The sequence below is a fragment of the Macaca fascicularis genome, chromosome 5 (genome assembly GCF_037993035.2).
Source record: "Macaca fascicularis isolate 582-1 chromosome 5, T2T-MFA8v1.1".
Taxonomy (NCBI): domain Eukaryota; kingdom Metazoa; phylum Chordata; class Mammalia; order Primates; family Cercopithecidae; genus Macaca; species Macaca fascicularis.
Genome location: NC_088379.1, coordinates 37,192,160 through 37,215,754, shown reverse-complemented (window position 1 = coordinate 37,215,754; position 23,595 = coordinate 37,192,160). Strand labels below are relative to the sequence as shown.

At 44.4% G+C, this 23,595-nt stretch overlaps 1 protein-coding gene across 17 annotated transcripts in view; it reads right to left on the bottom strand.

The window, feature by feature from the left end:
• The window catches only part of TBC1D1 (TBC1 domain family member 1), a 253,237-nt gene extending 233,038 nt beyond the window's left edge, over positions 1 to 20,199 (bottom strand). For 13 of the 17 annotated variants that reach the window (XR_012434775.1, XR_012434776.1, XM_005554654.5 and 10 more), the window contains exons 1-2: positions 19,968 to 20,199; positions 8,202 to 8,711 (exon numbers count right to left, since the gene is read on the bottom strand). Coding sequence is in view for 15 of the 17 variants with exons in the window: in XM_005554654.5 (XP_005554711.3) it covers positions 8,202 to 8,618 (417 nt within the window). In the remaining 2 variants the exon portion in view is untranslated. Of the gene's footprint in view, positions 1 to 8,201; positions 8,712 to 18,696; positions 18,790 to 19,967 lie in introns of all 17 variants that reach the window. The other 4 variants (XM_045392240.3, XM_074039523.1, XM_074039526.1 and 1 more) reach the window with 1 other exon arrangement.
• Between the last annotated feature and the right edge of the window lie 3,396 nt (positions 20,200 to 23,595).

Sequence of the window (23,595 nt, the reverse complement as noted above, 5' to 3'; positions counted from 1 at the left end):
GTTCTTCAGCATAATCACCCTCAGAAACAAAATGCTCTAGCTCAGTGCTGTAATCTTCGATCTTCACTCTAGAAAGAAAGAAAGTAACGAGCCGGCAAATATAACGGCCAAGAAAGAGATGCAATTGAAGCCAGGCTCTATTGAAAATCCTGAAATAATGGTGCATATATTAAGTGGCTAACTTAAAATTCCAAGCAGATGGTGAATTATTAAAACAAATTAGTGGCCGGGTGCAGTGGCTCAAGCCTGTAATCCCAGCACTTTGGGAGGCTGAGATGGGCAGATCACGAGGTCAGGAGATCAAGACCATCCTGGCTAACACGGTGAAACCCCGTCTCCACTAAAAAATACAAAAAAAAAAAAAAAAAAAAACAAAAAAACTAGCCGGGCGAGGTGGCGGGCGCCTGTAGTCCCAGCTACTCAGGAGGCTGAGGCAGGAGAATGGTGTAAACCCAGGAGGTGGAGCTTGCAGTGAGCTGAGATCCAGCCACTGCACTCCAGCCTGGGCGACAGAGAGAGACTCTGTCTCAAAAAAAAAAAAAAAAAAAAAAAAAAAAAAAAAAAAAAAAAAATTAGTAATGGGTAAAATACAAACTGATACAAAGTGACACCCAAAAATAAAGTTTCAAAATTTTTTTACATTTAAGTAATAAAACTTAGCCAAGGCAACAATGGTTTTTGATATGGGGGATGGACTCCTCCTAATGACAGGAAAACAGCTTCAGACTGCCGTCTTGTTTAATATGCGAGGTAACATGCAGCCCGGAGAGGCTGGGTAAGGTGGCACTAGGTCCCATGCCGTTACTCGGAAAGGTGATGTGCTTACAGGGTCTCATGCAAGAATACACTGGTTCCTTACAGGAAATTTCAAAAGGAAACATATATTGGTTTAAAATCAATATGCAAGGAGTCAAGTAGTCTTAAAATTAGTGGTAAGGGAGCCCACACGGTTCAGTCTCAGATATGTGTCACCTTCAAGAAATGCAGTTTTGTTGCCAAGAATCATAGAAAAGAAAACCCGTTTTGTCAAAGGACATTAAAGGGAATCCAAATACATCTTCTCCAGCGATGTTTAATAAAGTCGACTTCTACATGTCGGTTTCCCACGCAGCTGCTCTGTTTCACTCTCCCCCGCTCCACCCAGGCCCCAGGCTCCTGTATCGCACTGTTCCCCCTCAAACTTAGCCTCTCTCCCACTGAGAAATAAGACTTCCCCTTTGGGAGAGGGAGGAACCAGGTTAGCAATTACCAGATTCTTTCAGCAGAATGGAAAAGGGGAAGCCTGTGAGCATTTTCACATTAATGACATCTGTCCCATCACAGTTGTTAAACACCCACGCCATGTTCCGAGTGGACACCAAATCCAGAGGATCAGAATCTTACTAGAGTCGGGAACAGTGCTTGAAGAGCCGTGACATATTTCCAGTGCGATAAGAAATGCCGGTTAAAAAACATTTGGCGTGGCCAGGCACAAGTGTGTCACGCCTGTAATCCCAACATTTCGGGAGGCTGAAGCGAGCAGATCACTTGAGATCAGGAGTTCGAGACCAACCTGGCCAACATAGTGAAACCCCATCTCTACTAAAAATACAAAAATTAGCCCGGAGCGGTGGCGGGCGCCTGTAATCCCAGCTACTCAGGAGGCTGAAACTGGAGAATCTCTTGAACCCGGTAGGCGGAGGTTGCAGTGAGCTGAGATGGCACCACTGCATTCCAGCCTGGGCGACAGAGAGAGACTCAAAAAAAAAAAAAAAAAAGGCGCTTACACCAAAAATACTTTCATGTACACTGTCTCTGACTTGACCTGGGTCTGGCACACACTCTGCCCACTGCCCTCGACTACACACCAGCCTGCACTTCTCCACCTATTACCATCTCAAAAACCCCCGCCATTTCCCACTCAAAATCCCCTCTTTCCTTTGACTGATGTAAAACAGCACCATGTAATGTCATAAGCCCCAGCCCAACACTTCTGCTACCTGCTCCTCAGTGCTGGAAAGTCCCTTTAAAGGAAGCAGAGCTTTTTCCTCCATGGATAAAGAAAAGGATGAAAATGCAATTACTCTTATGAATGATCTAAAGTGACAATCAGTATGAGGGGCAGATCAGATTTTCTTCTGAGCAGAGATTTTTTAGAAGAGGCAAGGCTGAAGAACTGGAGAGAAGAGGAATCCCGAGATGATTTTCTTAGACTTGAGAATGTTGCTAGGTCTGAACCTGGGCAGACTCCTGATTTCTTTGGGATGTGATGAGGTGAAGATCTAGTCAGGGTCACTCATGCAACCATCAGTTTCCAGAGTGGATACGTTCGTTTACTTACTATGGACTCAAAGGCCATGCTACATTTTAACCCAGGAACTTATGCCACTGTGTTCACACATTCTGAGGGATGTTCATGGGTATTAGGAGAAAATATAACCTATGGTCTCATACGTTTAGGGAAAGTTAGTGTAAACAAGGTTAAACAGCCTCTTGCTATAGGAATTTTCAGAGTTTTTAATGCACTAACGTACATCTCAAGAGGAAAATAGAAAATACAGTGTTTCCCTAGGAGAGCAGTTCTCGGAGTGCAGTATGCATAACTCAGTGAACCAATATTTTCCAAATTGTCGAAGCATGATGGTACAGAATCATAGCTGCTGAAAATATTTATTAAAGTGCTAGACAAGCCAGGCGCAGTGGCTCATGCCTATAATCCCAGCACTTTGGGAGGCTGAGGCGGGTGGATTACCTGAGGTCAGGAGTTTGAGACCAGCCTGACCAACATGGTGAAACCCCGTCTCTACTAAAAATATAAAACAGCCAGGTATGTGGTGCACGCCTGTAATCCCAGCTACTCGAGAGGCTGAGGCAGGAGAATCGCTTGAACCAGGGAGGTGGAGGTTGCAGTGAGCCAAGATTTTGCCATTGCACTCCAGCCTGGGCAACAAAGAAAACTCCGTCTTAAAAAAAAAAAAAAAAAAAAAAAAGCTAGACAGATCAATGGATTTTAATACAACAAAGTGCAAAAAATACTTTGATACGGTTTCAGATTTCAATTACAGCTAACCTTTAAAAAACTACCACTTGTCAAGTTGTAGCATTAAAGAAAAAGAGCCACAATTTTCTAAAAAGACTGTGGATATAGTTCTCCATTTTCCTACTATGTAGCAGTGTGAGGCCAAATTTTCTTCATATACTCAATTAAAACGATCCATCACAACAGAATGAATAGAGAATCAGCTATGAGAATCCAGTTATCTTCTATGAATACAGACATTAAGGAGATTGGAAAAAAATGTAAAACTCTTATTACTAAATATTTTTTGGAAGACATAGTTATTCACAAAATGTCTATGTTAACATGTAGATGTTTATTACTTTCATTTTTTTTTAACAAATTAATATCTTTACAATATCTGAGTTTTAATTTCTAACAGAGTACGTATTAGTAGATACAACCCAAATAAACTGATGGTCTTTTGGATCCTTAACAACTTTGAAGAGTGAAAAGAAATCCTTAGAACAAAATGTTTGAGATGCTGCCTTGCTGCATTTGATCATGGAAGCTTTTCCACGTGGAACAGCTTAAGTATGCAAGGCGTCTTCAAAAAGTTCATGAAACATGCATATTATTTAAAAACTATGCATAGATTTCCTTTTTTTTTTTTTTTTTTTGCAACAAATAAACTTGTACTAACTTGTTGTAGCATGTCTGAACAGGATCTAGGCTGAGGCTCTAAGAAGGAGAAGACGTCAGTTTGAAAAGACCCCCTACCAGAGAAACATGAATCCTGCTAAAATTGAAGCAAGAAGAAACATCAAACTTATGGTGAAGTTTGGGTGGAAGAATGGCGAAATCACTGATGTTTTACAAAAAGTTTATAGGCACAATGCCCAAAGAAATCAGCAGTTTACAAAAGGATAACTCATTTTAAGAAAGGACGAGGCCAGGCGCGGTGGTTCATGCCTATAATCCCAGCACTTCGGGAGGTCAAGGCAGGCAGATTACTTGAGGTTAGGAGTTTGAGACCAGCCTGGCCAACATGGTGAAACCCCATCTCTACTAAAAGTACAAAAATTAGCGGGGCATGATAGTGTGTACCTGTAATCCCAGCTACTTGGGAGCCTGAGGCAGGAGAATCGCTTGAGCCCAGGAGGCAGAGGTTGCAGTGAGCCGAGATCGCACCACTGCACTCCAGCCCGGGCAACAGAACAAGACTGAGTCTCAAGAAAAAAGAAAAGAAAAAAAAAGAAGAAGAAGAGATGAGACAACATCGAAGAGGCAGCCTGCAGCAGCAGACCATCCAGATAATTTTTTGAGGAAAATATTCATCTTGTTCATGCCTTCACTGAATACGACCAACAATTAATAAAACAAACGAATAGCCAGTATCACAGACATCTCTTCTGGTTCAGCTTACACAATCCTGGCTGAAAAATTAACACTGAGCAAACTTTTTACTAGATGGTGCCAAAACCATTGCTCCCAGATCAGCTGCCAGTGAGAGCAGAGCTTTCAAGGGAAATTTTTAACTGGTGGGATCAAGATCCTGAAGCATTTCCTCAAAGAACTGTAACAGGTGATGAAACATGGTTTTACTAGCACAATCCTAAAGATCAAGCCAAATTCAAGCAATGGCTACCAAGGGCAGAAGTGGTCCAGTCAAAGCAAAAGTGGACTGGTCAAGGGCAAATGGTTGCCAACAAAATAGACATTTTGTTTGTTGACCTTCTGGAGGGCCAAAGAACGATAACATCTGTTTGTCAAGAGAATGTTCTGAGAAAGTTAGCCAAAACTTTAGCAGAAAAAGGCCTGGGAAAGCTTCACCAGAGTCCTTCTCCACCATGACAATGTTCCTGCTCATTCCTCTCATCAAACAGGAGCAATTCTGCAAGAGTTTTCATGGGAAATCATGAGGCATCCACCTTACAGGCCTAATTTGACTCCTTCTGACTTCTTTTTGCTTCTCAATTTTAAAAAATCTTTAAAGAGCACCATTTTTTCTTCAGTTAATAATGTAAAAAAGACTGCATAAACATGGTTAAATTCCCAGGACCCTCAGTTCTTTAGAGATGGACTCAATGGCTGTTAACATTGCTTACAAAAGTGTCTTGAACTTGATAAAGTGTATGTTGAGAAATAAAGCTCATGTGTATATATGTTTTTTACCTTTTAATTCCATTTTTCCACAACATGTTTTGAAGTTTCCTCATATTCTATGGAACATACAATAGAAAACACAATCTCACGGCATGCTTATACAATTATTCCTTCACATGCCTCTTCTCCCCAGACATTACCCAGTGAATTAATTAGATGCTGATCAAAGGGTTTCCTCGCAGACTGTAGTTTTGTGTTTATGACGCTGGCAGTAAATGCATATGTCTTCTCTGGCAAATGCAGTTGGTGCTGACCTCATCTCTTTAGAAAAGGCCTTAACCTGGAGAATTATTTCACCTAGCAAATGTTGTAAGTAGTCAAGAGAATGCTCCTACAGCAGATAATCCTTTGCTATGAGATACAGTGACAGTGGTGTTCCAAGAACAGGAAATCTATCATGCTGTTAGCATCATGGCCAGTGTGATTTACTGTTTTGTTTCCAACAACAAAATCACTGATTGAGGTACATACCTATGCTACAAATTATTCTTTTATAAAATGAACAGAGTAATGACAATTTGTGTTTGCAAAAATGGTATGCAAGCCAAAAATAACTTAAGAACTAATTCATATTTCAACCATAGTTTTTTAGAATATAGAGTAAGTCCAATTCTCTACTTGGGGAAAGACTGGAAGTCCCAATTACAGAATTTGGTTATAAATCTCTTTCTCTTGTCAGGCATCCGAATGACTGGCCAGAAGCCTGTTCTCAGATGGCTATAAAAGATTTTGGGAAAAAGTCAAATGTGTAAAGTGCTGAACAATGATTCCATGCAAAAACTCCCCAAGGAAACTCAGTCCAAATACTATATAGAGCTGGACTGCGGTACAGGCTGTTCAGTCCTCTCATTTTCATTCTGGAATTTGTCCAAATAATAGGAGCCATTAAGTTATACATGTCATTTTAAAAATGTTCCTCAAAGATGACCAGAATCTCATCTTTGAAAGCTGAAGATACTCATCTAGGTATCCTGTTTCTTTTTACCTAAGACATGAAATGAAATTAGCATACAATCTGCCTCTAGTAAAATTTTCTTGAATGACAATGTTTTTATGGCTATAAATGCTTACTAAGTTTCAGGTCCAGTGCTACCTCATTTAGTCTTTCCAGCAACTCTGTTGGATAAATACTGTAATTATTCCCATTTACCAGATAAGAAAACAGACTCAATTGCCTGAGGCCACCCAGTTTATGGGTGCAGAAGTAGGATTAGAATACAGGAAGTTAGCCCCTCTGAATCACCAAGCCTAATGCTGTCACGCCCACTTGAGATGGATGCATGGACAATAACATGAAATGATTTATAGTATGAGAGTTTGATTCTGTGAGCGAAATGGTGGTTTTGAGCTCCATATTAGCCTTTATTTCACAAAGCCTTCTCTACACTTTGGGTGTGTGTTAGGCTCTCTTCTCAGTCCTTCTGTTGTGTTCTATACATGGATCACGTGGTCCTATTCCCCACTAATGCTCCTGCCTGCCTACAAGCCTCTGCTAATATCATCTCCAACAGCACCTGCAACAGCAATTCTGAATGACTAGAAGAACCAGCAAATGAACAAGCAAAAGGGCATCTACTTGGTACCAAGAACATTAATTTCTAAATAAGTTTCTTACACCCTAGAGAGTATATAAAATAACATAATGGAGCGCAGAGAGAAAACTTCAGCATTTCTATTCAGATTTTAAACTTGAAAATATGAGAACCTTTCAAGGCTTCACTGACAGTTGACATGTGAATTGACACTTGCACCTTCACCCTGTACATGTGGCAGAAAGCTTGAGTCATATGTGACTTGCCTTGCTTGGCACCCAAAACAACGGTGAGACTCCACAGTCCATGGGGTTAGCCGTGGAGCCCTGAGCTCAACTGAGAAAGTGGCTATTTGCATTGTATTTTCAATTTTATCTCAGCTAATTCTCATAAAATGGACAAGCATCTTCAAATGAGTCCTGCCCAGAACTACAACGAATGCTAATAACAAAGCAAGCACAAATGAACAAGAAAAGAGCAGAGCTTTTACCATGTCTCATATTTTTTTTCAACCACATCATGGGCTAATAACAAGCTAATCAGATTTGACCTGAGGTTTGCGAAAGAGAAAAACACAAAGAACCCCTAACAGCATCAAAACTTAGATACATATCCACCGTTCTTATCAACCACCTTTGCCTAAGTGAACATTATGCCTTGGGAAACTGGCCAGGAGCATTTTTACACAGTTTACGAATAACTATATTTTTTTCTTTTTCTTTTTTTTTTTTTTTGAGACAGCATCTCGCTCTGTCGCCCAGACTGGAGTGCAGGGGCAGCGATCTCGGCTCACTGCAAGCTCCGCCTCCCGGGTTTACGCCATTCTCCTGCCTCAGCCTCCTGAGTAGCTGGGACTACAAGCGCCCGCCACCACTCCCGGCTAATTTTTTGTATTTTCAGTAGAGACGGGGTTTCACCGTGTTAGCCAGGATGGTCTCGATCACCTGACCTCGTGATCCGCCCACCTCGGCCTCCCAAAGTACTGGGATTACAGGCGTGAGCCATTGCGCCGGGCAAATAACTATATTTTTCGTAATAGGATTGCAAATGTGGAGATTTAGAACTTTGCCACTCAAAGTGCAACCTGCAAAAGGCAGCATGAGCACCTCTTGGCAGCTTGTTACAGATGTAGTCTTGGGGTCCACACAGACCCACTGAATCAAGATTCACATTTTAACAAGATCCCCAGGTGACTCACGAGCACATTTCAGTTTGAGAAGCACGGCTTTAGAACATTCGTCTGGAATAATGTACATCTTAACACTTCTGCTCTTAATTAGTAGTTTTAGACTGATTTCTCTTGAATTTTTGAACTCAAAAACTGACAATTTCTCATATCTGTTTTCAAATGTGCTTCAAAACTATAAACTAGCACCATAAACAAAAAATTCAGCTAAGTAATCAATTTATAACTGCAGGACTAATCCCTTATTCATTTCAGTATACTTAAAATAAATTTTCTGACCCCCATACAATTAAAAACCAGCCAGCCACACCTTAGTCTTTTGGATCTCCATCTCACTTACTTTTGTTTGATCGTCGGCTTTGAACACATGGCAGATACTCTGCCGATGGACGGCGTCTTCCTTAATCAGACAAGCAAAGTAACTTGGGTCATGACTGTTGTGAATCAGTTTGTGAACATGCTGAGGCTTGCACTCAAAGATGCTGGAACAGATCAGGGGATCCCACTGTTGACTTCTCCCTGGCTCAGGTTCACATCTCAGTCCAGAGGGAGAAACGCAAAGGCGGACTTGCTTGGTTACAGGTTCCTTTCTGGAGGACTGCCTGCTGAGTCTTCGCACCTCGGCCACAACCCAGGGCAGCATGGGCATGGTGGTCAGGGAATGCACAGGCAGGGAGCCCACCAGCTGCAGGCCAAAGTCCACCGAGACCTCGTTAGGAAGCGGATGTTTCCTTGCCGTGAATGTTATTGGTTCCATCTTGGGAAGGGTCTGGGAACTCAGCAAAACAGTTACCGCTGTTTTTCTGTTTTAGATCAAGCAATCTATTTTACACACTTCATATGCAGAAACCTGGGGGAGGAAACCAGAGGCATTAGAATTTAATGAAGTCATAGCAATAGCTACCTTCAAAGGGCTATTATTTCAGAAGAACTCAAAAGCCTGAAACCCAAATGTAGTAAGAGGTTCAAATAAGCTCCTCTGCCTAGAAAGAGCTTTCTCAAAATTGTATTCCATATAAAACCTGGTCACGGCATAACTGTCACACTCATTACAGGTAACAAAGAGTCCACTAGGAAACTATTATGAAACATAAGCCTCCTAAAACCAGCAAAGGCCCCCATGATAGAAGATGACACAGTGCTACTCTGAGAGCATTAAACCTCATTGTATTATTTAACATACATTTCAATAAATTTTTAAAAGATAGTCAAATTCAGTATAAGTGACTTCCCCAAGAAATAACTCTTATGGGAAGAAATAGCTGCTATCATCACCATAGTCTACTGAACCAGATCAGTTTTAAACAACTGATCTGGGACAAGTAATATCACTTACGATATTACTTACATTTTAGAAGACTCAGCCAGGTAGTCTAGAGGTTCTGAATCACAAATCCACCTTCCATTAACATGTATTCACTGCCTATTATGTTGCAAACATTGTCTTAAACATTGTTTTATTCAATTCATGTGCTATAAGCTATCACCCCAACACCTGGCTTCTTCTCATCAACAGACATCAATGTTAGGCCAGGTGCAGTGGCTCACACCTGTAATCCCAGCACTCTGGGAGGCCAAGATAGGTGGATCACCTGAGGTCAGGAGTTTGAGACCAGCCTGGCCAACATGGTGAAACACCATCTCTACAAAAAATACAAAAATTAGCCTAGTGTGGTGGTAGGTGCCTGTAATCCCAGCTACTCAGGAGGCTGAGGCACGAGAATTGTTTGAACCCGGGAGGCAGAGGCTGCAGCAAGACGAGATTGTTCCACTGCACTCCAGCCTGGGTAACAGAGTGAGACTCTCTAAAAACAAACAAACAAACAAACAAAAAAAAACCCTGCTTCTACCAAACCCAAACCCAAACTCCCTCAACTACATTTCTCTGTGTTCTTTCTTTCTTTCTTTCTTTTGAGACAGGGTCTCGCTCTCTTGCCCAGGCTGGAGTGCAGTGGCACGATCGTGGCTCACTGCAACCTCCACCTCCTGGGTTCAAGCAATTCTCCTGTCTCAGCCTCCCAAATAGCTGGGATTACAGGCATGCACCACCATACCTGGCTAATTTTTGTATTTTTAGTAGAGACAGGGTTTCACCAATTTGGCCAGGCTGGTCTCGAACTCCTGGCCTCAAGTGATCCGCCCACCTTGGCCTCCCAAAGTGCTGGGATTATAGGCATGAGCCACAGTGCCCAGCCCTTCTCTGTTTTCAACAACCACGTTTGATGTATCCTAACACCTTCTTGTCCCATTGGATGACAAAACCCTTTTGTTTAAAGCTGAGTTGTCTGTGGGATCTCAACCCCTATTCTTTACTCACTTGCTCCCTGGATCTTTAGTCTCTCCTGTATCCACTCCCTTCCCCTGCGCCTGCCTCACTCCCCTAGCATACGGACAAATGCTAAGGTGACACTCCACCAAGGCAGGCACTGCATCTGTCTGATTCACTGCTATCTCCCTTGTGTCTGCCATAGTGCCTGACTCTAAGAAGGGATTCAATAAGTATTTTAAAAGAATAACTGAGGTCTCTCCAATCAAAAAAAAAAAAAAAAGATATTTCTTTTGATTTCAAACTTCCCTTGGCCATGGCTCTTTCTCTTCCTTCCCTCCAAAGTAAGGTCTACACTTACTGTCTCCACTTCCTATTGACCATCCATTCCTGGTTTGTAAGGCCTGGTTTGCACTAGGAATCCACTGAAATTCTGTTAAGGTTGCCCAGGTCCTCAAGGTTGTACAATTTAGAGGGGGCTATTTAGTCCCTGACTGCCATTCGTGCTGATGAATTTCTCAATCTTGGCCACACCTTCCTTCTTGAAACTCTTCTGGTTCTCATCTTACCTTTCTGGTTGTTTCTTTTCACATACTTCAAAGGCTTTTTTTCTTCCTATGTTTGACTTCATCCTCTCCCCTCATTCTACCTGCTGTTTTGGACAATCTCACCTAATCTTTTGGTGTCAAGCACCGCATTCTGATCATCCTGCTGCTGCTGATCAGTGTGTGACTTCTACCACACACTTTGCGTATGTTGTCTCCTTTAACCTTCATAACAGCCTTGTCCACTAGAGCCCACTATTATGAACTAGGAAACTGAAGCCTGGAGAGCTTGAGTCACTTACACAGGGGATGGGGGGCAATTTGCACTTGACTCTAAAGCCCATCCCCTTGACTGCTGCACAAGAATGCATCTACCACATACACCCTAATAGTGCCCAAGTGATCTGCTCCCACGGAAGCCTCCTTCCTGAGTTCCAGATGCATACAGGCCATTAAATATTTCTATCTGGATAGCCTATAGGCTCCTAGGTCTCAATTTAGTTATTTTTAAAGCTAACTCAGTCTCATCTCCCTCCTTCCCAGAATTTTTTTCCCCTCCTATACGCTGTATCTAGGTGAATAGCATCACTATTCACTGAATGGCCAAGGGATCATTCAGATTCCTTCTTCATCCTATTGCTACATCTGACTCCACCATCCACTCTTTCTTTTTTCTCCTAGAGAAAAGGTGCCCCATCCTTCAATCCACCCATCACATATTTCCTGGAGTAACCTAATCAACACAAGATTTATCACGTCACTGCTAAAAATTCTCTAATAACTCCCTGCATACAATTCTCAGGAATCTGGCTCTGTCTATATCTCCAACTTTATATTCTCCCCTAAAATGACCTCCTTGGTGCACCTTTTGGCTCTGAAGGTAGAGAACTAGTTATGGTTCCCCATGTAAAATGTGATTTCTCATGCCTCTGAGCCATGGAGCATGCTGTTCCTCTCTCCTCAGAATGTAATCCCTGCCACAAACTGCAGAGGGTCTGAGATTTTACCTTACTTGCAAACTAACATGTTAGCCTGCCACAAGTTAGCCTGCTGGTAGAAAACATGAGACTCCTGGGTTGGAGACGAAGGACAATTTATTACTCAGAGCAGTCACAGTAGCCAGACCGTCAGCATTTGTGTTGCTTCCCTGACACCCAATTCCCAGAGGTCAGGTGACATCTGTATCATGGTGGGTTACAGGAAAGGAAGCTGAGTTTAGGGAGCCGGAATATTTTACAGTGGGAAGTACAGGAAGCAAGCATGTCTGCCCTTTGCTGCAGAGAAGACTCTATTTCTATCTTCCATGACTGTTTGCTGTAGAAACATGATGGAAAAGGTAGTTTGGAACACAGGCACTCAATGCCCTGCTCACAAGATATGGTAGAAACAGGAAGGACCCATGGAGAGTCATCTCCCAACAGTCCCCATCCTTGTCTTCTATTTCCAACTGGTACTTAAGTCCTACTTCAGGCAACTACCACCTCTTTTCTCCAAGGTGTTTTAGCGCATGCATCAGCAGGTGTTTCTGAACTTGCTACCCAATCACCATATTCGAGAGTTTGAATAGGTGTCCCTCAAGAAGACCATAAGCTTCTTGAACTCTTAAGGTTTGGGGTTTCCAAAATCAGTATTCAAATTTTAAACCTTTTCTGAACTGGAACTGAAGTCTATTCTTTTTACTCTATGTTTTTCTGTATAATATATATGCACAATGCTAAGAGCAAATTTTTTAATATAATGTGAACATAATTCGTAGCTAATTTTTTTTTCAAATGCTTAAGAAATAAAAAATAAAGCAATACTTTATTTACAGCTCAGGCATTTCATGAAATTAAAGTCCCTGACTATACTTTAAAGCACAGCTTCTCCTAATAATGAAAACGGACTTGAAGTTCATATAATCCCATAAATAATGATCTCTCTTCCTCTTTATTCTCTCTCTCACTTACAGGTGAAAAAGACATTAAATGTCTGGATCAACTTCTACTCCTGTAACAGAATCTGTTTCATGTTCTAACTGTTGACAGCTGCTAATCCCAAAACATGTTTAAAGAAGCACTAGAATTATTACAAAGGATAAATCTGAGCTCTATCAATTATTTTAGATGAAGCAGTTATTAATATAGTGGCAACAAGCATAGCAGAATTACGTTCAATTTCCTTCTTAGAGTATAGATGTACACAGTACAAAAAAAACTCAGTCACTTAAATCAGTTGATAATAATCAGTCATCAAATGAGTCCTGCCATTTCACTGATGAAACTATTTGAATGCCTAAAGTTTTTGCTTTTCAACCAGCTGTAGCATGTTCTTAGCTTCTCTGTAAAAAGTAGATTAGACCTTAGCACTGTTCATAAACTATCAAATAATAGGGTCTACCTCCAACATAGCCATAATTATTTATAAGCAATTCAGATTCTGCTAAGATAAGATTCAGGGTAACTTAGATCCATCCGGTGAGTTTCTACATTACTTGTCAATAAAAAGTTCCATAACAGAGATAAACTATGTAAATAATATTAGGGATTTGGTGCAAAAGTAACTGCAATTTTTGCCATTAAAAGGAATGGCAAAAACTGTAATTACTTCTGCACCAGTTAAATACTAACAAACCATTCGATTATTTTTTAAAACCATCTCAATCCACATTATTTGCACTCAACCTTTGACCTTTCTTTAAGCCCCAAATAGAACCTCCTATTCCAAGGAGAACTCTTATGTTTCATACCCTCAGCAAGAAATACTGTGATTCCAATGAGCTTCTAGTGATGTTCTTGTTAGTAGGGTTGTCTGTATACATGCCCTATCCCTCTACAGAGAACCTTTGTATTCTGCACAACTCCTACCTAGCACAGTCTTTAAACATAGTAGCTACCCAAGACACAAAGATGCCCTTTATTAGAACAGTTTCAATAATCTTGTTAATGTGTCCTGCTATGCTACATACCTCTGGCAGCATACACTTAGAATTATAAAATTTTAAAGTTAACAAGGTCCTTTTTAAGCCATTTAGAAATTTCCCTAATATTTGAAATGAGGCAACTGGATTCTGGAAAAGTTAAGTGGCTTGTCCAAATTTAGTGACAGAATGGGGACAATCCAAGTCCCTGACTCCCATCCAAGTGCTGCAGAGAACCCCAACTTCCTCATGGAAACACTTTCAAGTGTAAAGTTGAAAAAGCAAGTTACTCAGCTTCTCCAAATCTTGCTTATTCTTATAAGAGAATGGAACAAGATCATCCCCAAGTTTTCTTCCATCTCTCAAATCTGGCAAATCTTATTTTCATAATGTATAATACCAAATGTCCCCAACATTGTGTGGGGATAGAAAGCTGCTCCCATCTTCCCTTCAAGAACAAAAATGTGGGGGAGGTACATGAAGAAAGGATGGGAATTATGGATCAGGAAGTGAGAGAAGCAAGGGTAGGTATTAGTAAGCTGCTTACTGGGAACCCCCTTTTTTCCTACCCCCCCTCCACTCCTTCACAGCCAACCACAGAGAGCAGGATGGGGACTTTCCAGTAACTAACAATACAGCAGCCTGTGCAGTTTCAGCCCTCACCTTCTCAGAATGCTGGTGGCAGCGGGGAGGGAGAGAAGAAAGGATGAATGGAGGGGTGTTAGTGGCCTCTAGCTCTAGGCCAGATTAGGAACCGGCCAATATTGACTAGCTGTTGGGGACACCAGAATGGACAGAACGTCCCCAGGTGGCTACTCACATTGCTCTGTGAATCAGTGGTTTAATTTCTTTGTTCTTTATGCCAGATGGAGTGGGCAGGCACCTGAACAGAATTATACTGCAACCTGAAGTGCTCTAATCCCATGCAGTAGGCTCACTGGCTTGGCTACACTCTTCATCCACTTCCTCCACAGGATTCCACCCCAATGGGAGCAGCGTGTTCCTCACCCAGGAATCCCACAGAGACCAACAACCCTTGGAGCAGAGGCTGTTTCACCATCGCATGGAGCTCCTGAAACCGGTGGTTCTAAATGTTTTCATCATCAAGGATGCTTTAGTACTGGGGTGTGCACCTCTAATTTGACCTGTAAAGTAATGATGCTTTTGAATGACTTCTTTCTCATGTAAATTATTGTTACTATTTGAGACAGAATCTCACTCTGTCACCCAGGCTGTAGTGCAGTGGCGTGATCTCAGCTCACTGCATCCTCCGCCCCCCCGGGGTTCAAACAATTCTCCTGCCTCAGCCTCCCTAGTAGCTGGGATTACAGGTGTGCGCTACCACGCCCGGCTAATTTTTGTATTTTTGGTAGAGGGGTTTCGTCATGTTGGCCAGGCTGATCTCCAACGCCTGACCTCAAGTGATCTGCCAGCCTCGGCCTCCCAAAGTGCTGGGATTACAGGCACGAGTCATATAAATTAGAGCCAACTCGAGGCTAGTCTTTTAGAATGGCACTGTCACTTCTTATATTCTCTTCATTGCACAGGAAAAAGGGTGGGAAATGGGGGAGGGTCCTAGCTGGCCCTCAGAGATTATGTATAACCCTCCCACCTGCAGGGTTCCTTTAAGGTATTCTACTAAAAGTAAAAAGAATAGTTATCAACACATTGTCATCGTGTGTTTATTAACTGATTTAACTTACGAAACGTTGGACAATAAGGAATATTCCATCATTGAATAGTGGCACAGAGAAGTGAGGTCACCTGTCCAAGGCCATACTATAAGAAGTGGCAGAGTTGGGATTTGAACCCAGGCCCTTTGGCTCCAGAGTTTTCTTGCTCTTAACCTCTTTGCTAGAGTAATATCTGTTGACCACCTACCACTTCATGGACATTTTACATTCATGATCTTCTGTACATTCACAATGCTGAGAAGTAGGTTTTGTCATCCTCATTTTACCAAAGGGTTCCCTCACTAATAAATTGTGAAGGTGGGATTTGAATCCATATCTGTCTTATCCACATACTTCTGTTGTTTCCCATAGATGATATCCAAAGATCCCATAGATCTTTAGATGGGAATAACCCTCAAATATCTTTCTAGTGGATTAGCTAGGTTGTTCTATCTAAATTTTGCTTGGCCTCAGCAATCCAAACCTAACATCAAAATTATACTCTAAAGGTATAAAATAAACAAACACAATAATAGCAATAAATAATATTGAGTGCTCACTGTGTACCAGGCACTGTTTTCTAAGCACTTTGCTTATATAAATTCACTAATTCTGACAACGAACCCATAGGGCTTACCTAATTCAGAAGTTTAGATTTGCTGATTATATAAAATGTGCTGTTAAACAAACGCATTTTCTTTTAATAAGAGAAAAATAGTTGTTGCTCATCTCAAAGGAGACAGGCACACTCAAAATTAAATGCCTCTTTGTTGGTGCTAAAATGTATTTCCTACATTCTGCACAGTTTCATAGAAACCCTCATATCAAGAGTTTTTCAGTTGGCCCAAATATGACAAATCTTTTTCTAAACATCTGAAATCTGAAAAGGGACACATTGCCCCTGCATCTAAGACCTCATCAAATGGAACTTTTGGCTTAGAAATGTCAAAAACCTGCTGGGCGCCATGGCTCACATCTGTAATCCCAGCACTTTGGGAGGCCAAGGTGGTGGATCACGAGGTCGGGCATTCAAGACCAGCTTGGCCAAGATGGTGAAACCCTGCCTCTTCTAAAAATACAAAAATTAGCCAGCCGTGGTAGAGCATGCCTGTAGTCCCAGCTACTCGGGAGGCTGAGGCAGAGAATCACTTGAATCTGGGAGGCAAAGCTTGCAGTGAGCCGAGATCACGCCACTGCACTCCAGCCTGAGCGACAGAGCAAGACTCCATTTCAAAAAAAAAAAAAAAAAAGCAAAAAATCTTGAAGATGAAAACCTTCATGTCTCTCGTGAAGAATCTGGTTTAAAGATCTTTGTTATTGGAATATGGGGTTGGAAAGGAAGAAAACTCAGTGAAGGAAATTGTAAGGTAATGGTTCTCACTGAAAACCTAAATCCTTCGTCACCACTACAGGGATACAAACCCCAACACTGCTCTGCTGCTGGACTCAGTGGCACGATCACGTTTCACAGCAACCTCCGCCTCCCGGCTTCAAGCCATTCTCCTGCTTCAGCCTCCCAAATAGCTGGGACTACAGGCACATGCCACCATGCCAGGCTAGTTTTTGTATACCTGTATTTTTGTAGAGACAGTTTTGCCATGTTGGCCAGGCTGGTCTCAAACTCCTGACCTCAAGTGATCCACCTGCCTTGGACTCCCAAAGTGCTGGGATTATACGCATGAGCCACCATGCCTGGCCATGGACTCAGTCATTTTAATGAGCAGATTTTACTTCTCAAGTTTAATGACCAGGAGATGAAACCTGCTGAGAAATATATAAAACATTGAAACTAACATGATCATTAAACTTGAGAAGGCCAGCATGGTAGACCAGAAAAGGGCAAAACAAATGATCCTGAGGCACTCACACATACACACGAGGTCCCTAAATGGGCTGTGATACATTTTCAGTTCTCTGGGCATCTGAAAAGAGTGAAAACTGGGGACCTACAGAGAAATGCTGTGGAGAGAGTAGGAAGGGCTTCCGGGAGCTGCCATTCTGTCAGATCAAATTAAAAGCATGCTCAAAGACACAATCCTCTTGAGCCCCTTGCTCTCCTCCCTACCACCTACTCTGCCAGAAAGCTGGTGGCCAACAAAGCAGGCAGCTGTGTTACCTACTCCAGGCACCAAGACAACTGAAGATGCTGCTGTGAACACAGAAGAGGTAACAGCCATGCTGCTTGGTTCAGGCTCCCCACTGCTTGCCATGGTACATCCTAGAAGATCCTAGAAGATCTGGACCACAAAGGAGCCACCCACCCACATCTGGCTCTGCACAGGGGTACATCTCATTGTGATTGCAGACTTCCTTGTCAGAGCTGCCTTCTAGGGAAGTGGGGGACAGGGATTATTATCAGCTGGATAATGAGGAAGAAGGGGCAAGCTCTATTGCTTCAGAGTTGCACGTTTCCTCCTAATACCCACTAGTGTTTTGACAAACTATGCCTTATGGGACACCAGGTCAACACTGCATGACTGCCACCCAACCGGAAATGCTGTCATGGTGAAAAGGGGAAGCCCCAGCACTCTCAGTGGGGTAGATAACAATAGACTATGACAAGGAGACGCGTTTGCAACGTTTTCCTTTGAAAACAGAATGCAATAATTTATAACTACACCAGTGATTTTTTTTTCCCATTCTCCTGGTTTGCAAATGACTGGACAAATCCACATCAAAGAAATGATTTTAATTATCACCTGATGATTTTATTTCCTGCTTTGAACCACTTAGTCCCTTCCATGTCTCCTTGCACTCAATATTGTTAGAATACTCTACTTGTGTTCACTTCAGAAAATATCCCCTAAACTCTTCTTTTTTAAGAGATGGGATCTCACTTTGTCACCTAGGCTCCACTGAGGTGGCACAGTCATAGCTCACTACAGCCTCGAACTCCTGGGCTCAAGTGATCCTCCTGGCTCAGCCTCCCAAGTAGCTGGGACTACAGGTGGGTGCCACCACCCCTAGCTCATTTAAAAAATTTTTGTAGAGATGGGGTCTCAATATCTTTCTTGAACTCTTGGGCTCAAACGATCCTCCTGCCTCAGCCTCCCAAAGTGTGGGGATTACAAGTGTAAGACACTGCTCCTGGCCTAAACATTTTATATGATACCTTTTAACTCACAGCTGTGGCTAGTATCCAGTAGCGACATGTTATGTCAATGGTTACTTATAGATAAATCTGGAGAGAAAGCACTTGTTGGGGTCTTATTTTTCTATAACATGCCAGAAAAAAATAACAGGAAACAGGCAGACTGTGAGACTATGACAGCATCCAATTTCAAATCGTTGTAAAACACCTGTTTACAAAAGCAGTTAAACCTTTACTATGTAAACTCTTTCATGCCATGTCCTTATTCCTTAAGACAGCTCCTAGGAAGTTGATGATGACGCACACTTCTTTCCCGACCAAGAGAAGCCATCTCAACTCTAGAAAAAGGTGCCGAACTCACCTGTTCAGGTATTCCTAACCCACGGGAGTGACAGAACACGAAGAGTCAGAAATGTAAAAAGTCTCCAGCCTGGGCGACAGAGCGAGACTCCGTCTCAAAAAAAAAAAAAAAGAAATGTAAAAAGTCGTTCTGCAAGGTGGATTCTCAGCCTCTGGGAGCAGCTCTCCTTTCATTCTTCCACCCCAATCCCTCCCTCATACAGCTGACTTCCAAAACACAACAAAAACCAGAGGTGGCCATTCTCCAACTCCTACCAATCCCAGTTCACATCTAGAGAAGAAATTTCTGCCCTCCTAACCAAGGGTTTTGGACCAGGGCCTCTGCATTCAGCTTAGGTCCAGTGCAAAAAGTTCAGAAGTCTGAACCTGTACAGAGAGCTCAGTTTCTTGGGTGTGACCTATTTAAACCAGGTCATTTTTAAATGCTCTTTCAAAGTCTGGTTTTATTAATAAATGAAATCATCCCATCATAAAGGAAACAATGAGAAATCTATGAAGTGAAAACATATCCATTAATAGGGGGCACCCTGAAAATTAAACTGTTTGGTGGAAGGAACAACCATCACTTTCAATTTGGTTTTAAAGTAACTTCCAGAGAATAAGCTATGTTAAGTAAAATCAAAACAGGAAAAGTCACATCTAGGTGGATTTCAAACAAAATGATACCTCTTTGAAAAAAAAACAAAAACAAAACCTAATGCCTGGTGAAGTTTGAGGGGGTCTCATAATCACAGAGCCGTCAGGAAGCGGCTAGAAACAATTCAGAAGGGTTTCAAAATGACTGGTACAGGATGTGCCCATAGAAAGAAATGTTGCGCGCACTGGTGGAGCTGCCAAAGTTACAACTGCAAAGTACCCTGAACTTTTAAAGGGTGGCTTGGGGTCACTCTGACCACACTCTTCCCAATGTGGTCGCCTTGCAAACACGCTAGCCCTTGAGATATTTGGCGGGAGGGGGGAGGGGAGAGATGCGCGGACCAATGAGCGGGTGGGGGTTGGGGGTGAAGCCGGCGGAGCTCTCGGGTCGCTAGCAACATCAAGGTTTCGCTTTCGCCCAAGGGCGGGGGGGGGGGTGTGGGGGACAACGAGATGGCAATGAACTTCCTCCCCCGAGAGACCCCGCTGGCGAGGCCAGCAGGAGCGTCCGTGGGCGGCCAGATGCCTTTCCCTCCGCGGCCAGGCGGGGCAGGGGCGTGCTGGGGGCGGGGGCGGCCGCGATGCCCCAAGAGAAGCCAGCGGGGTGGCCAGGTCGAAGCCCCGGAAGGCGCTTACCTGTGCCGCGGCGCGCTCAGAGCCCGGGGCCAGGTCGGGACGCGCAGGTGCTTGGGGGCATCCTGGGGACGGCCTGGGCGGGCGGGGCGTCCATCGTGCCGGGCTGGCTGCGCTCTTCCCGCCGCTGGGGGCCGGGGAGGGGGCTCCCCTCGGCTCTGCGCCCCTCTCTTCTCCACCCGGCTGAGGACACAGCGGGTCCCGCGGCGGCGGCAGCAACAGGCACCGGCGGACTGTGGCTGCACCAGGAGCAGCAGCCGAAGAGGAGGAGGAGGAGGAGGAAGAGGAGGAGAGGAGGAGGAGGTGTCTGCGCGCGGCTCTCGTTTCCTCCTCCCAGCCTGGGCGAGCGCGCGGGAGGCGAGGAGAGGACAGGAGCCGGGATCTCCCCACTCGGTCCCCGGGGAGCTGCGAGGGGGACTCGGTGTCCTCCTCCTCCCCACTGCGCCGTGCGACTGTGCCCGGGCACCACGGCCCGGACGGGCGAGTCACACGCGAGCAACAGCTGCTGCACTGCGGGTCCGCCGCGGCCTCCCTCCCCTCTTTGCCACCCCCCGCCCCCAAGCCCGCGGGCCATCCTCAGCCAGTGTCTGTAGGGGAAATGGGGGGAGGTACTCCGGCCGCCGCCCCATCCAGCCCCCTGCGCAGGATCTGGGCACAGCGTTTCCCTGGGGAGACGGGGGCGCGGGGCCCCGCGCGTGATGCAGGCCCTCGTGGCGGGTTGTGCAGTCGCACACCCTGTCCTTGGCGGCCTATTTATAGCAGGTGGCACTGCCCGCCGCTCGCTCGGCCTGAGTGGCTCTCAGCAGGTGGCACTGCCTGCCCGCTCTCCGCGCTCCTGAAGGAGCCTCGCCTCATCTGCACCCTCCCCTTCTCCCTCCGAAACGGACGTGGTGGAAACTGCACACAACATGGGAGGCGGAGGCCAGGGGACGACCAACCCACCTCGTTCTCCCCCGCCTTACCCCTCACCCCTTCCTTGGATGATGGCAGGGGATGAATTGAGGCACGGATGCCCTATGGGGCGCAGGCATGCAAGGCAGGAAAATCAGGGACTCTGGGAAACAGCGAAGGCGAGGTGCCCTCCCGGGATTAAAACACCAGGAAACTCCATTTCTAACCAATTGCGGGAGTGACGCAGAGCCTGGATTAGGCGCTTTTTCCTGCCCCGCGCGCCCGGCACACGCGCAGGAACACACACACGCACACGCACACCGCGGTGTGCATGCCCCGATCAGGTTTGGGGACATTCCCAGGGGTGTTGTAGAGTGCAAGGAGGAGAGGAGAACGCGGAGGAGAAGTGAAAAGGGGTACAGAGCTCGCTCCCTAGGACTAGGGGATGGCAGTGTGCAAGAAACAGGCAAAGCTCCCAGATCCCTATCCCACCAGGCACAGAGGCGCAACGTCACTCGCAGGGTGGGGAGAGGGATCTGAGAAAAGTAAGAAGCATCACATCCTCTCTAGAGAAGAGTCCGCAGGGAGGGGAGAGCCGGGTGCTCAGAGGAGGCAGTTCCAGACACCCAGGTGGCATCTTTCTGGATTTTTTTACTTAATGTAGCTGGAGGTGGACTTTAGGGAAGTGGCTGAGAGTTTGAGCTCTACGGTTGAACTTGAGTCTAAATCCCAGCAGGTGTGGTTTAGGCAAGGTGCTGGACCTCTGGTCTTCGTTCTCTTACCTGCTAAATGGGACCAATACACACCTTACAAGATTTTTGTGAGGACAAAGCAGGAAAGTGTAAGTAAAGTGGCCAGTGCAGTGACACAGACGTACATGGTCCTCAACTAAAGGCAGCAGCTATTATCAATATTACTATGGCCCAGGAGGCAAATAGAGGGCTAAGGTTCCTTCTCCTACCAAGAACAGTGTGTTCCTTGAAGCCCACTGAGACTCTTGTAGGCTTTTAGATTAGAGCTGTCTTAGGGCATTCCCTGATTTCTCTGGATGCTTACATCCAGGGCAGGTATATTTAAGTGGACACAAGAGTTTTATTCACAGCTTGACTTAAAACTCTCACAATAGTGGTAGCTATTATTTGTGGAGGTGTTAGGCGATTTGGGGTATTGTGCTAGGTACAGCCCTTATATATTGTTGCTAATTTGCTCAAAAACGGCAGGGCAAAGATTGTTAAATCCATTTGACTAAGGAGAAAAATAAGAGGTTAGTGCCTACAGGGTTAGTGGGTGCTGGAATCTCCAAGATCCAAAGCCTTTTATAATATACTTGCTCTCTGGCCACTGTGTAGCCCTCAGCTCATTCTTTGTCATTGAATAGTTATTTGTGTGTGTAGCCTCAACTCTTTTTAAAGAAATATACAGTCATAAATACTGTAATGAGTAGAATGTTAACTGGGTTATGGAAATTATTCTTTAGGTTACAAGACGAGGTAAACCAGTTAAACCATATTGTTATCTCTTGGATCATACCCCAATTGTTTCATGTTTCTAACCTTCAACTCTGTTGTAGAATTCTCTCTCCCTGTCTGCAGTTAACTGCTGCACACATTTACCTCCAGAGTGCTAGGATAGCGAGAAAAGTACACTATCATTCATTTCATTGACTCTCTGAACTGCTTTTTGTATGTAACCCACCAGAGGATGGTTGAAACTGTTACCTAACAACCCTGCTTGCCAGGCCCTGCTCCTGGCAAAAGGGGTCAGGCCAAGGGGAACAGAGATAATTTGCTGGGCTCTGCTTACACAACATCCTGGCCAGAGCCCCCTCCCATCCTGCTACTCCACTACCTTTTCTTTCCCTCACTCACTCACCTCTTCTACCCTCTCTTCACCCATACCCCTAGTCCCAGAGTACAGGAGGGCTTAAGTACAAGCAGGCAGCCAGGCGGAGTGCCTAACCAGAATACAGATGTAGGAAGTGAATGAGTGGGGCCCAGATGCAGGCTCAGGCCTCATATCTCTCAAAGCATTGACATCCAGCAAGTTCCAGCTGAGAGATTTATAACTTAGTGGCAAATGACCATTTGCCTTGACCCTCACCTGGGTTAGGGAGAGGTCATGGCCTTATAAGCAGCAGCAATTTCTGCATCACCTTTCCAGCTCCCGGGACAGCTAGCACCCTAAGAATGATAAGGAGGGATTTTACCATACTTTCAACTTCCGGGACGCAGAACTCCCTCTATAGTATGCAATAAGGATTGTTGAACTTCTTTTTTAAAGCTATACAGCATTATCTTAGAAATTAGGGGACAGCTTACTATCGACCTATTTGGCCTTAGGTTTTCTAGCAGTCGTAGAAAAAATAGTAAAGGGGACTTTGAAGCAGATGGTGATACCTGGTATGGCAGGATGAAGACTGTCAAATGTGGAGGGGGGAGATCCGTATTGGCCCAGTGCAGAGTGCAGAGGTTAGAGCTCACCACTCAGCTCCTACCTGCAGGTGCCATTGCTCTAGGAGGGAAGTAGCTCCTTCCCCTTGATATGTGGCCATGTGACTCCCAGGAGAGCTGGTACCCACCGCGGCAGAAGAGTGGGCCAATGGGGCCTTGGTGATGGCAACAGAGAGCTCCCTCAAGGCCCAGGAAGGTGTTCTGTTGGTCCCTCTTTAAGTCACCGATAACAAAATTAAGTAGAGAATGGGGCCAAATGCTCCTATGATTCTGCTTCAACTTCTGATTCT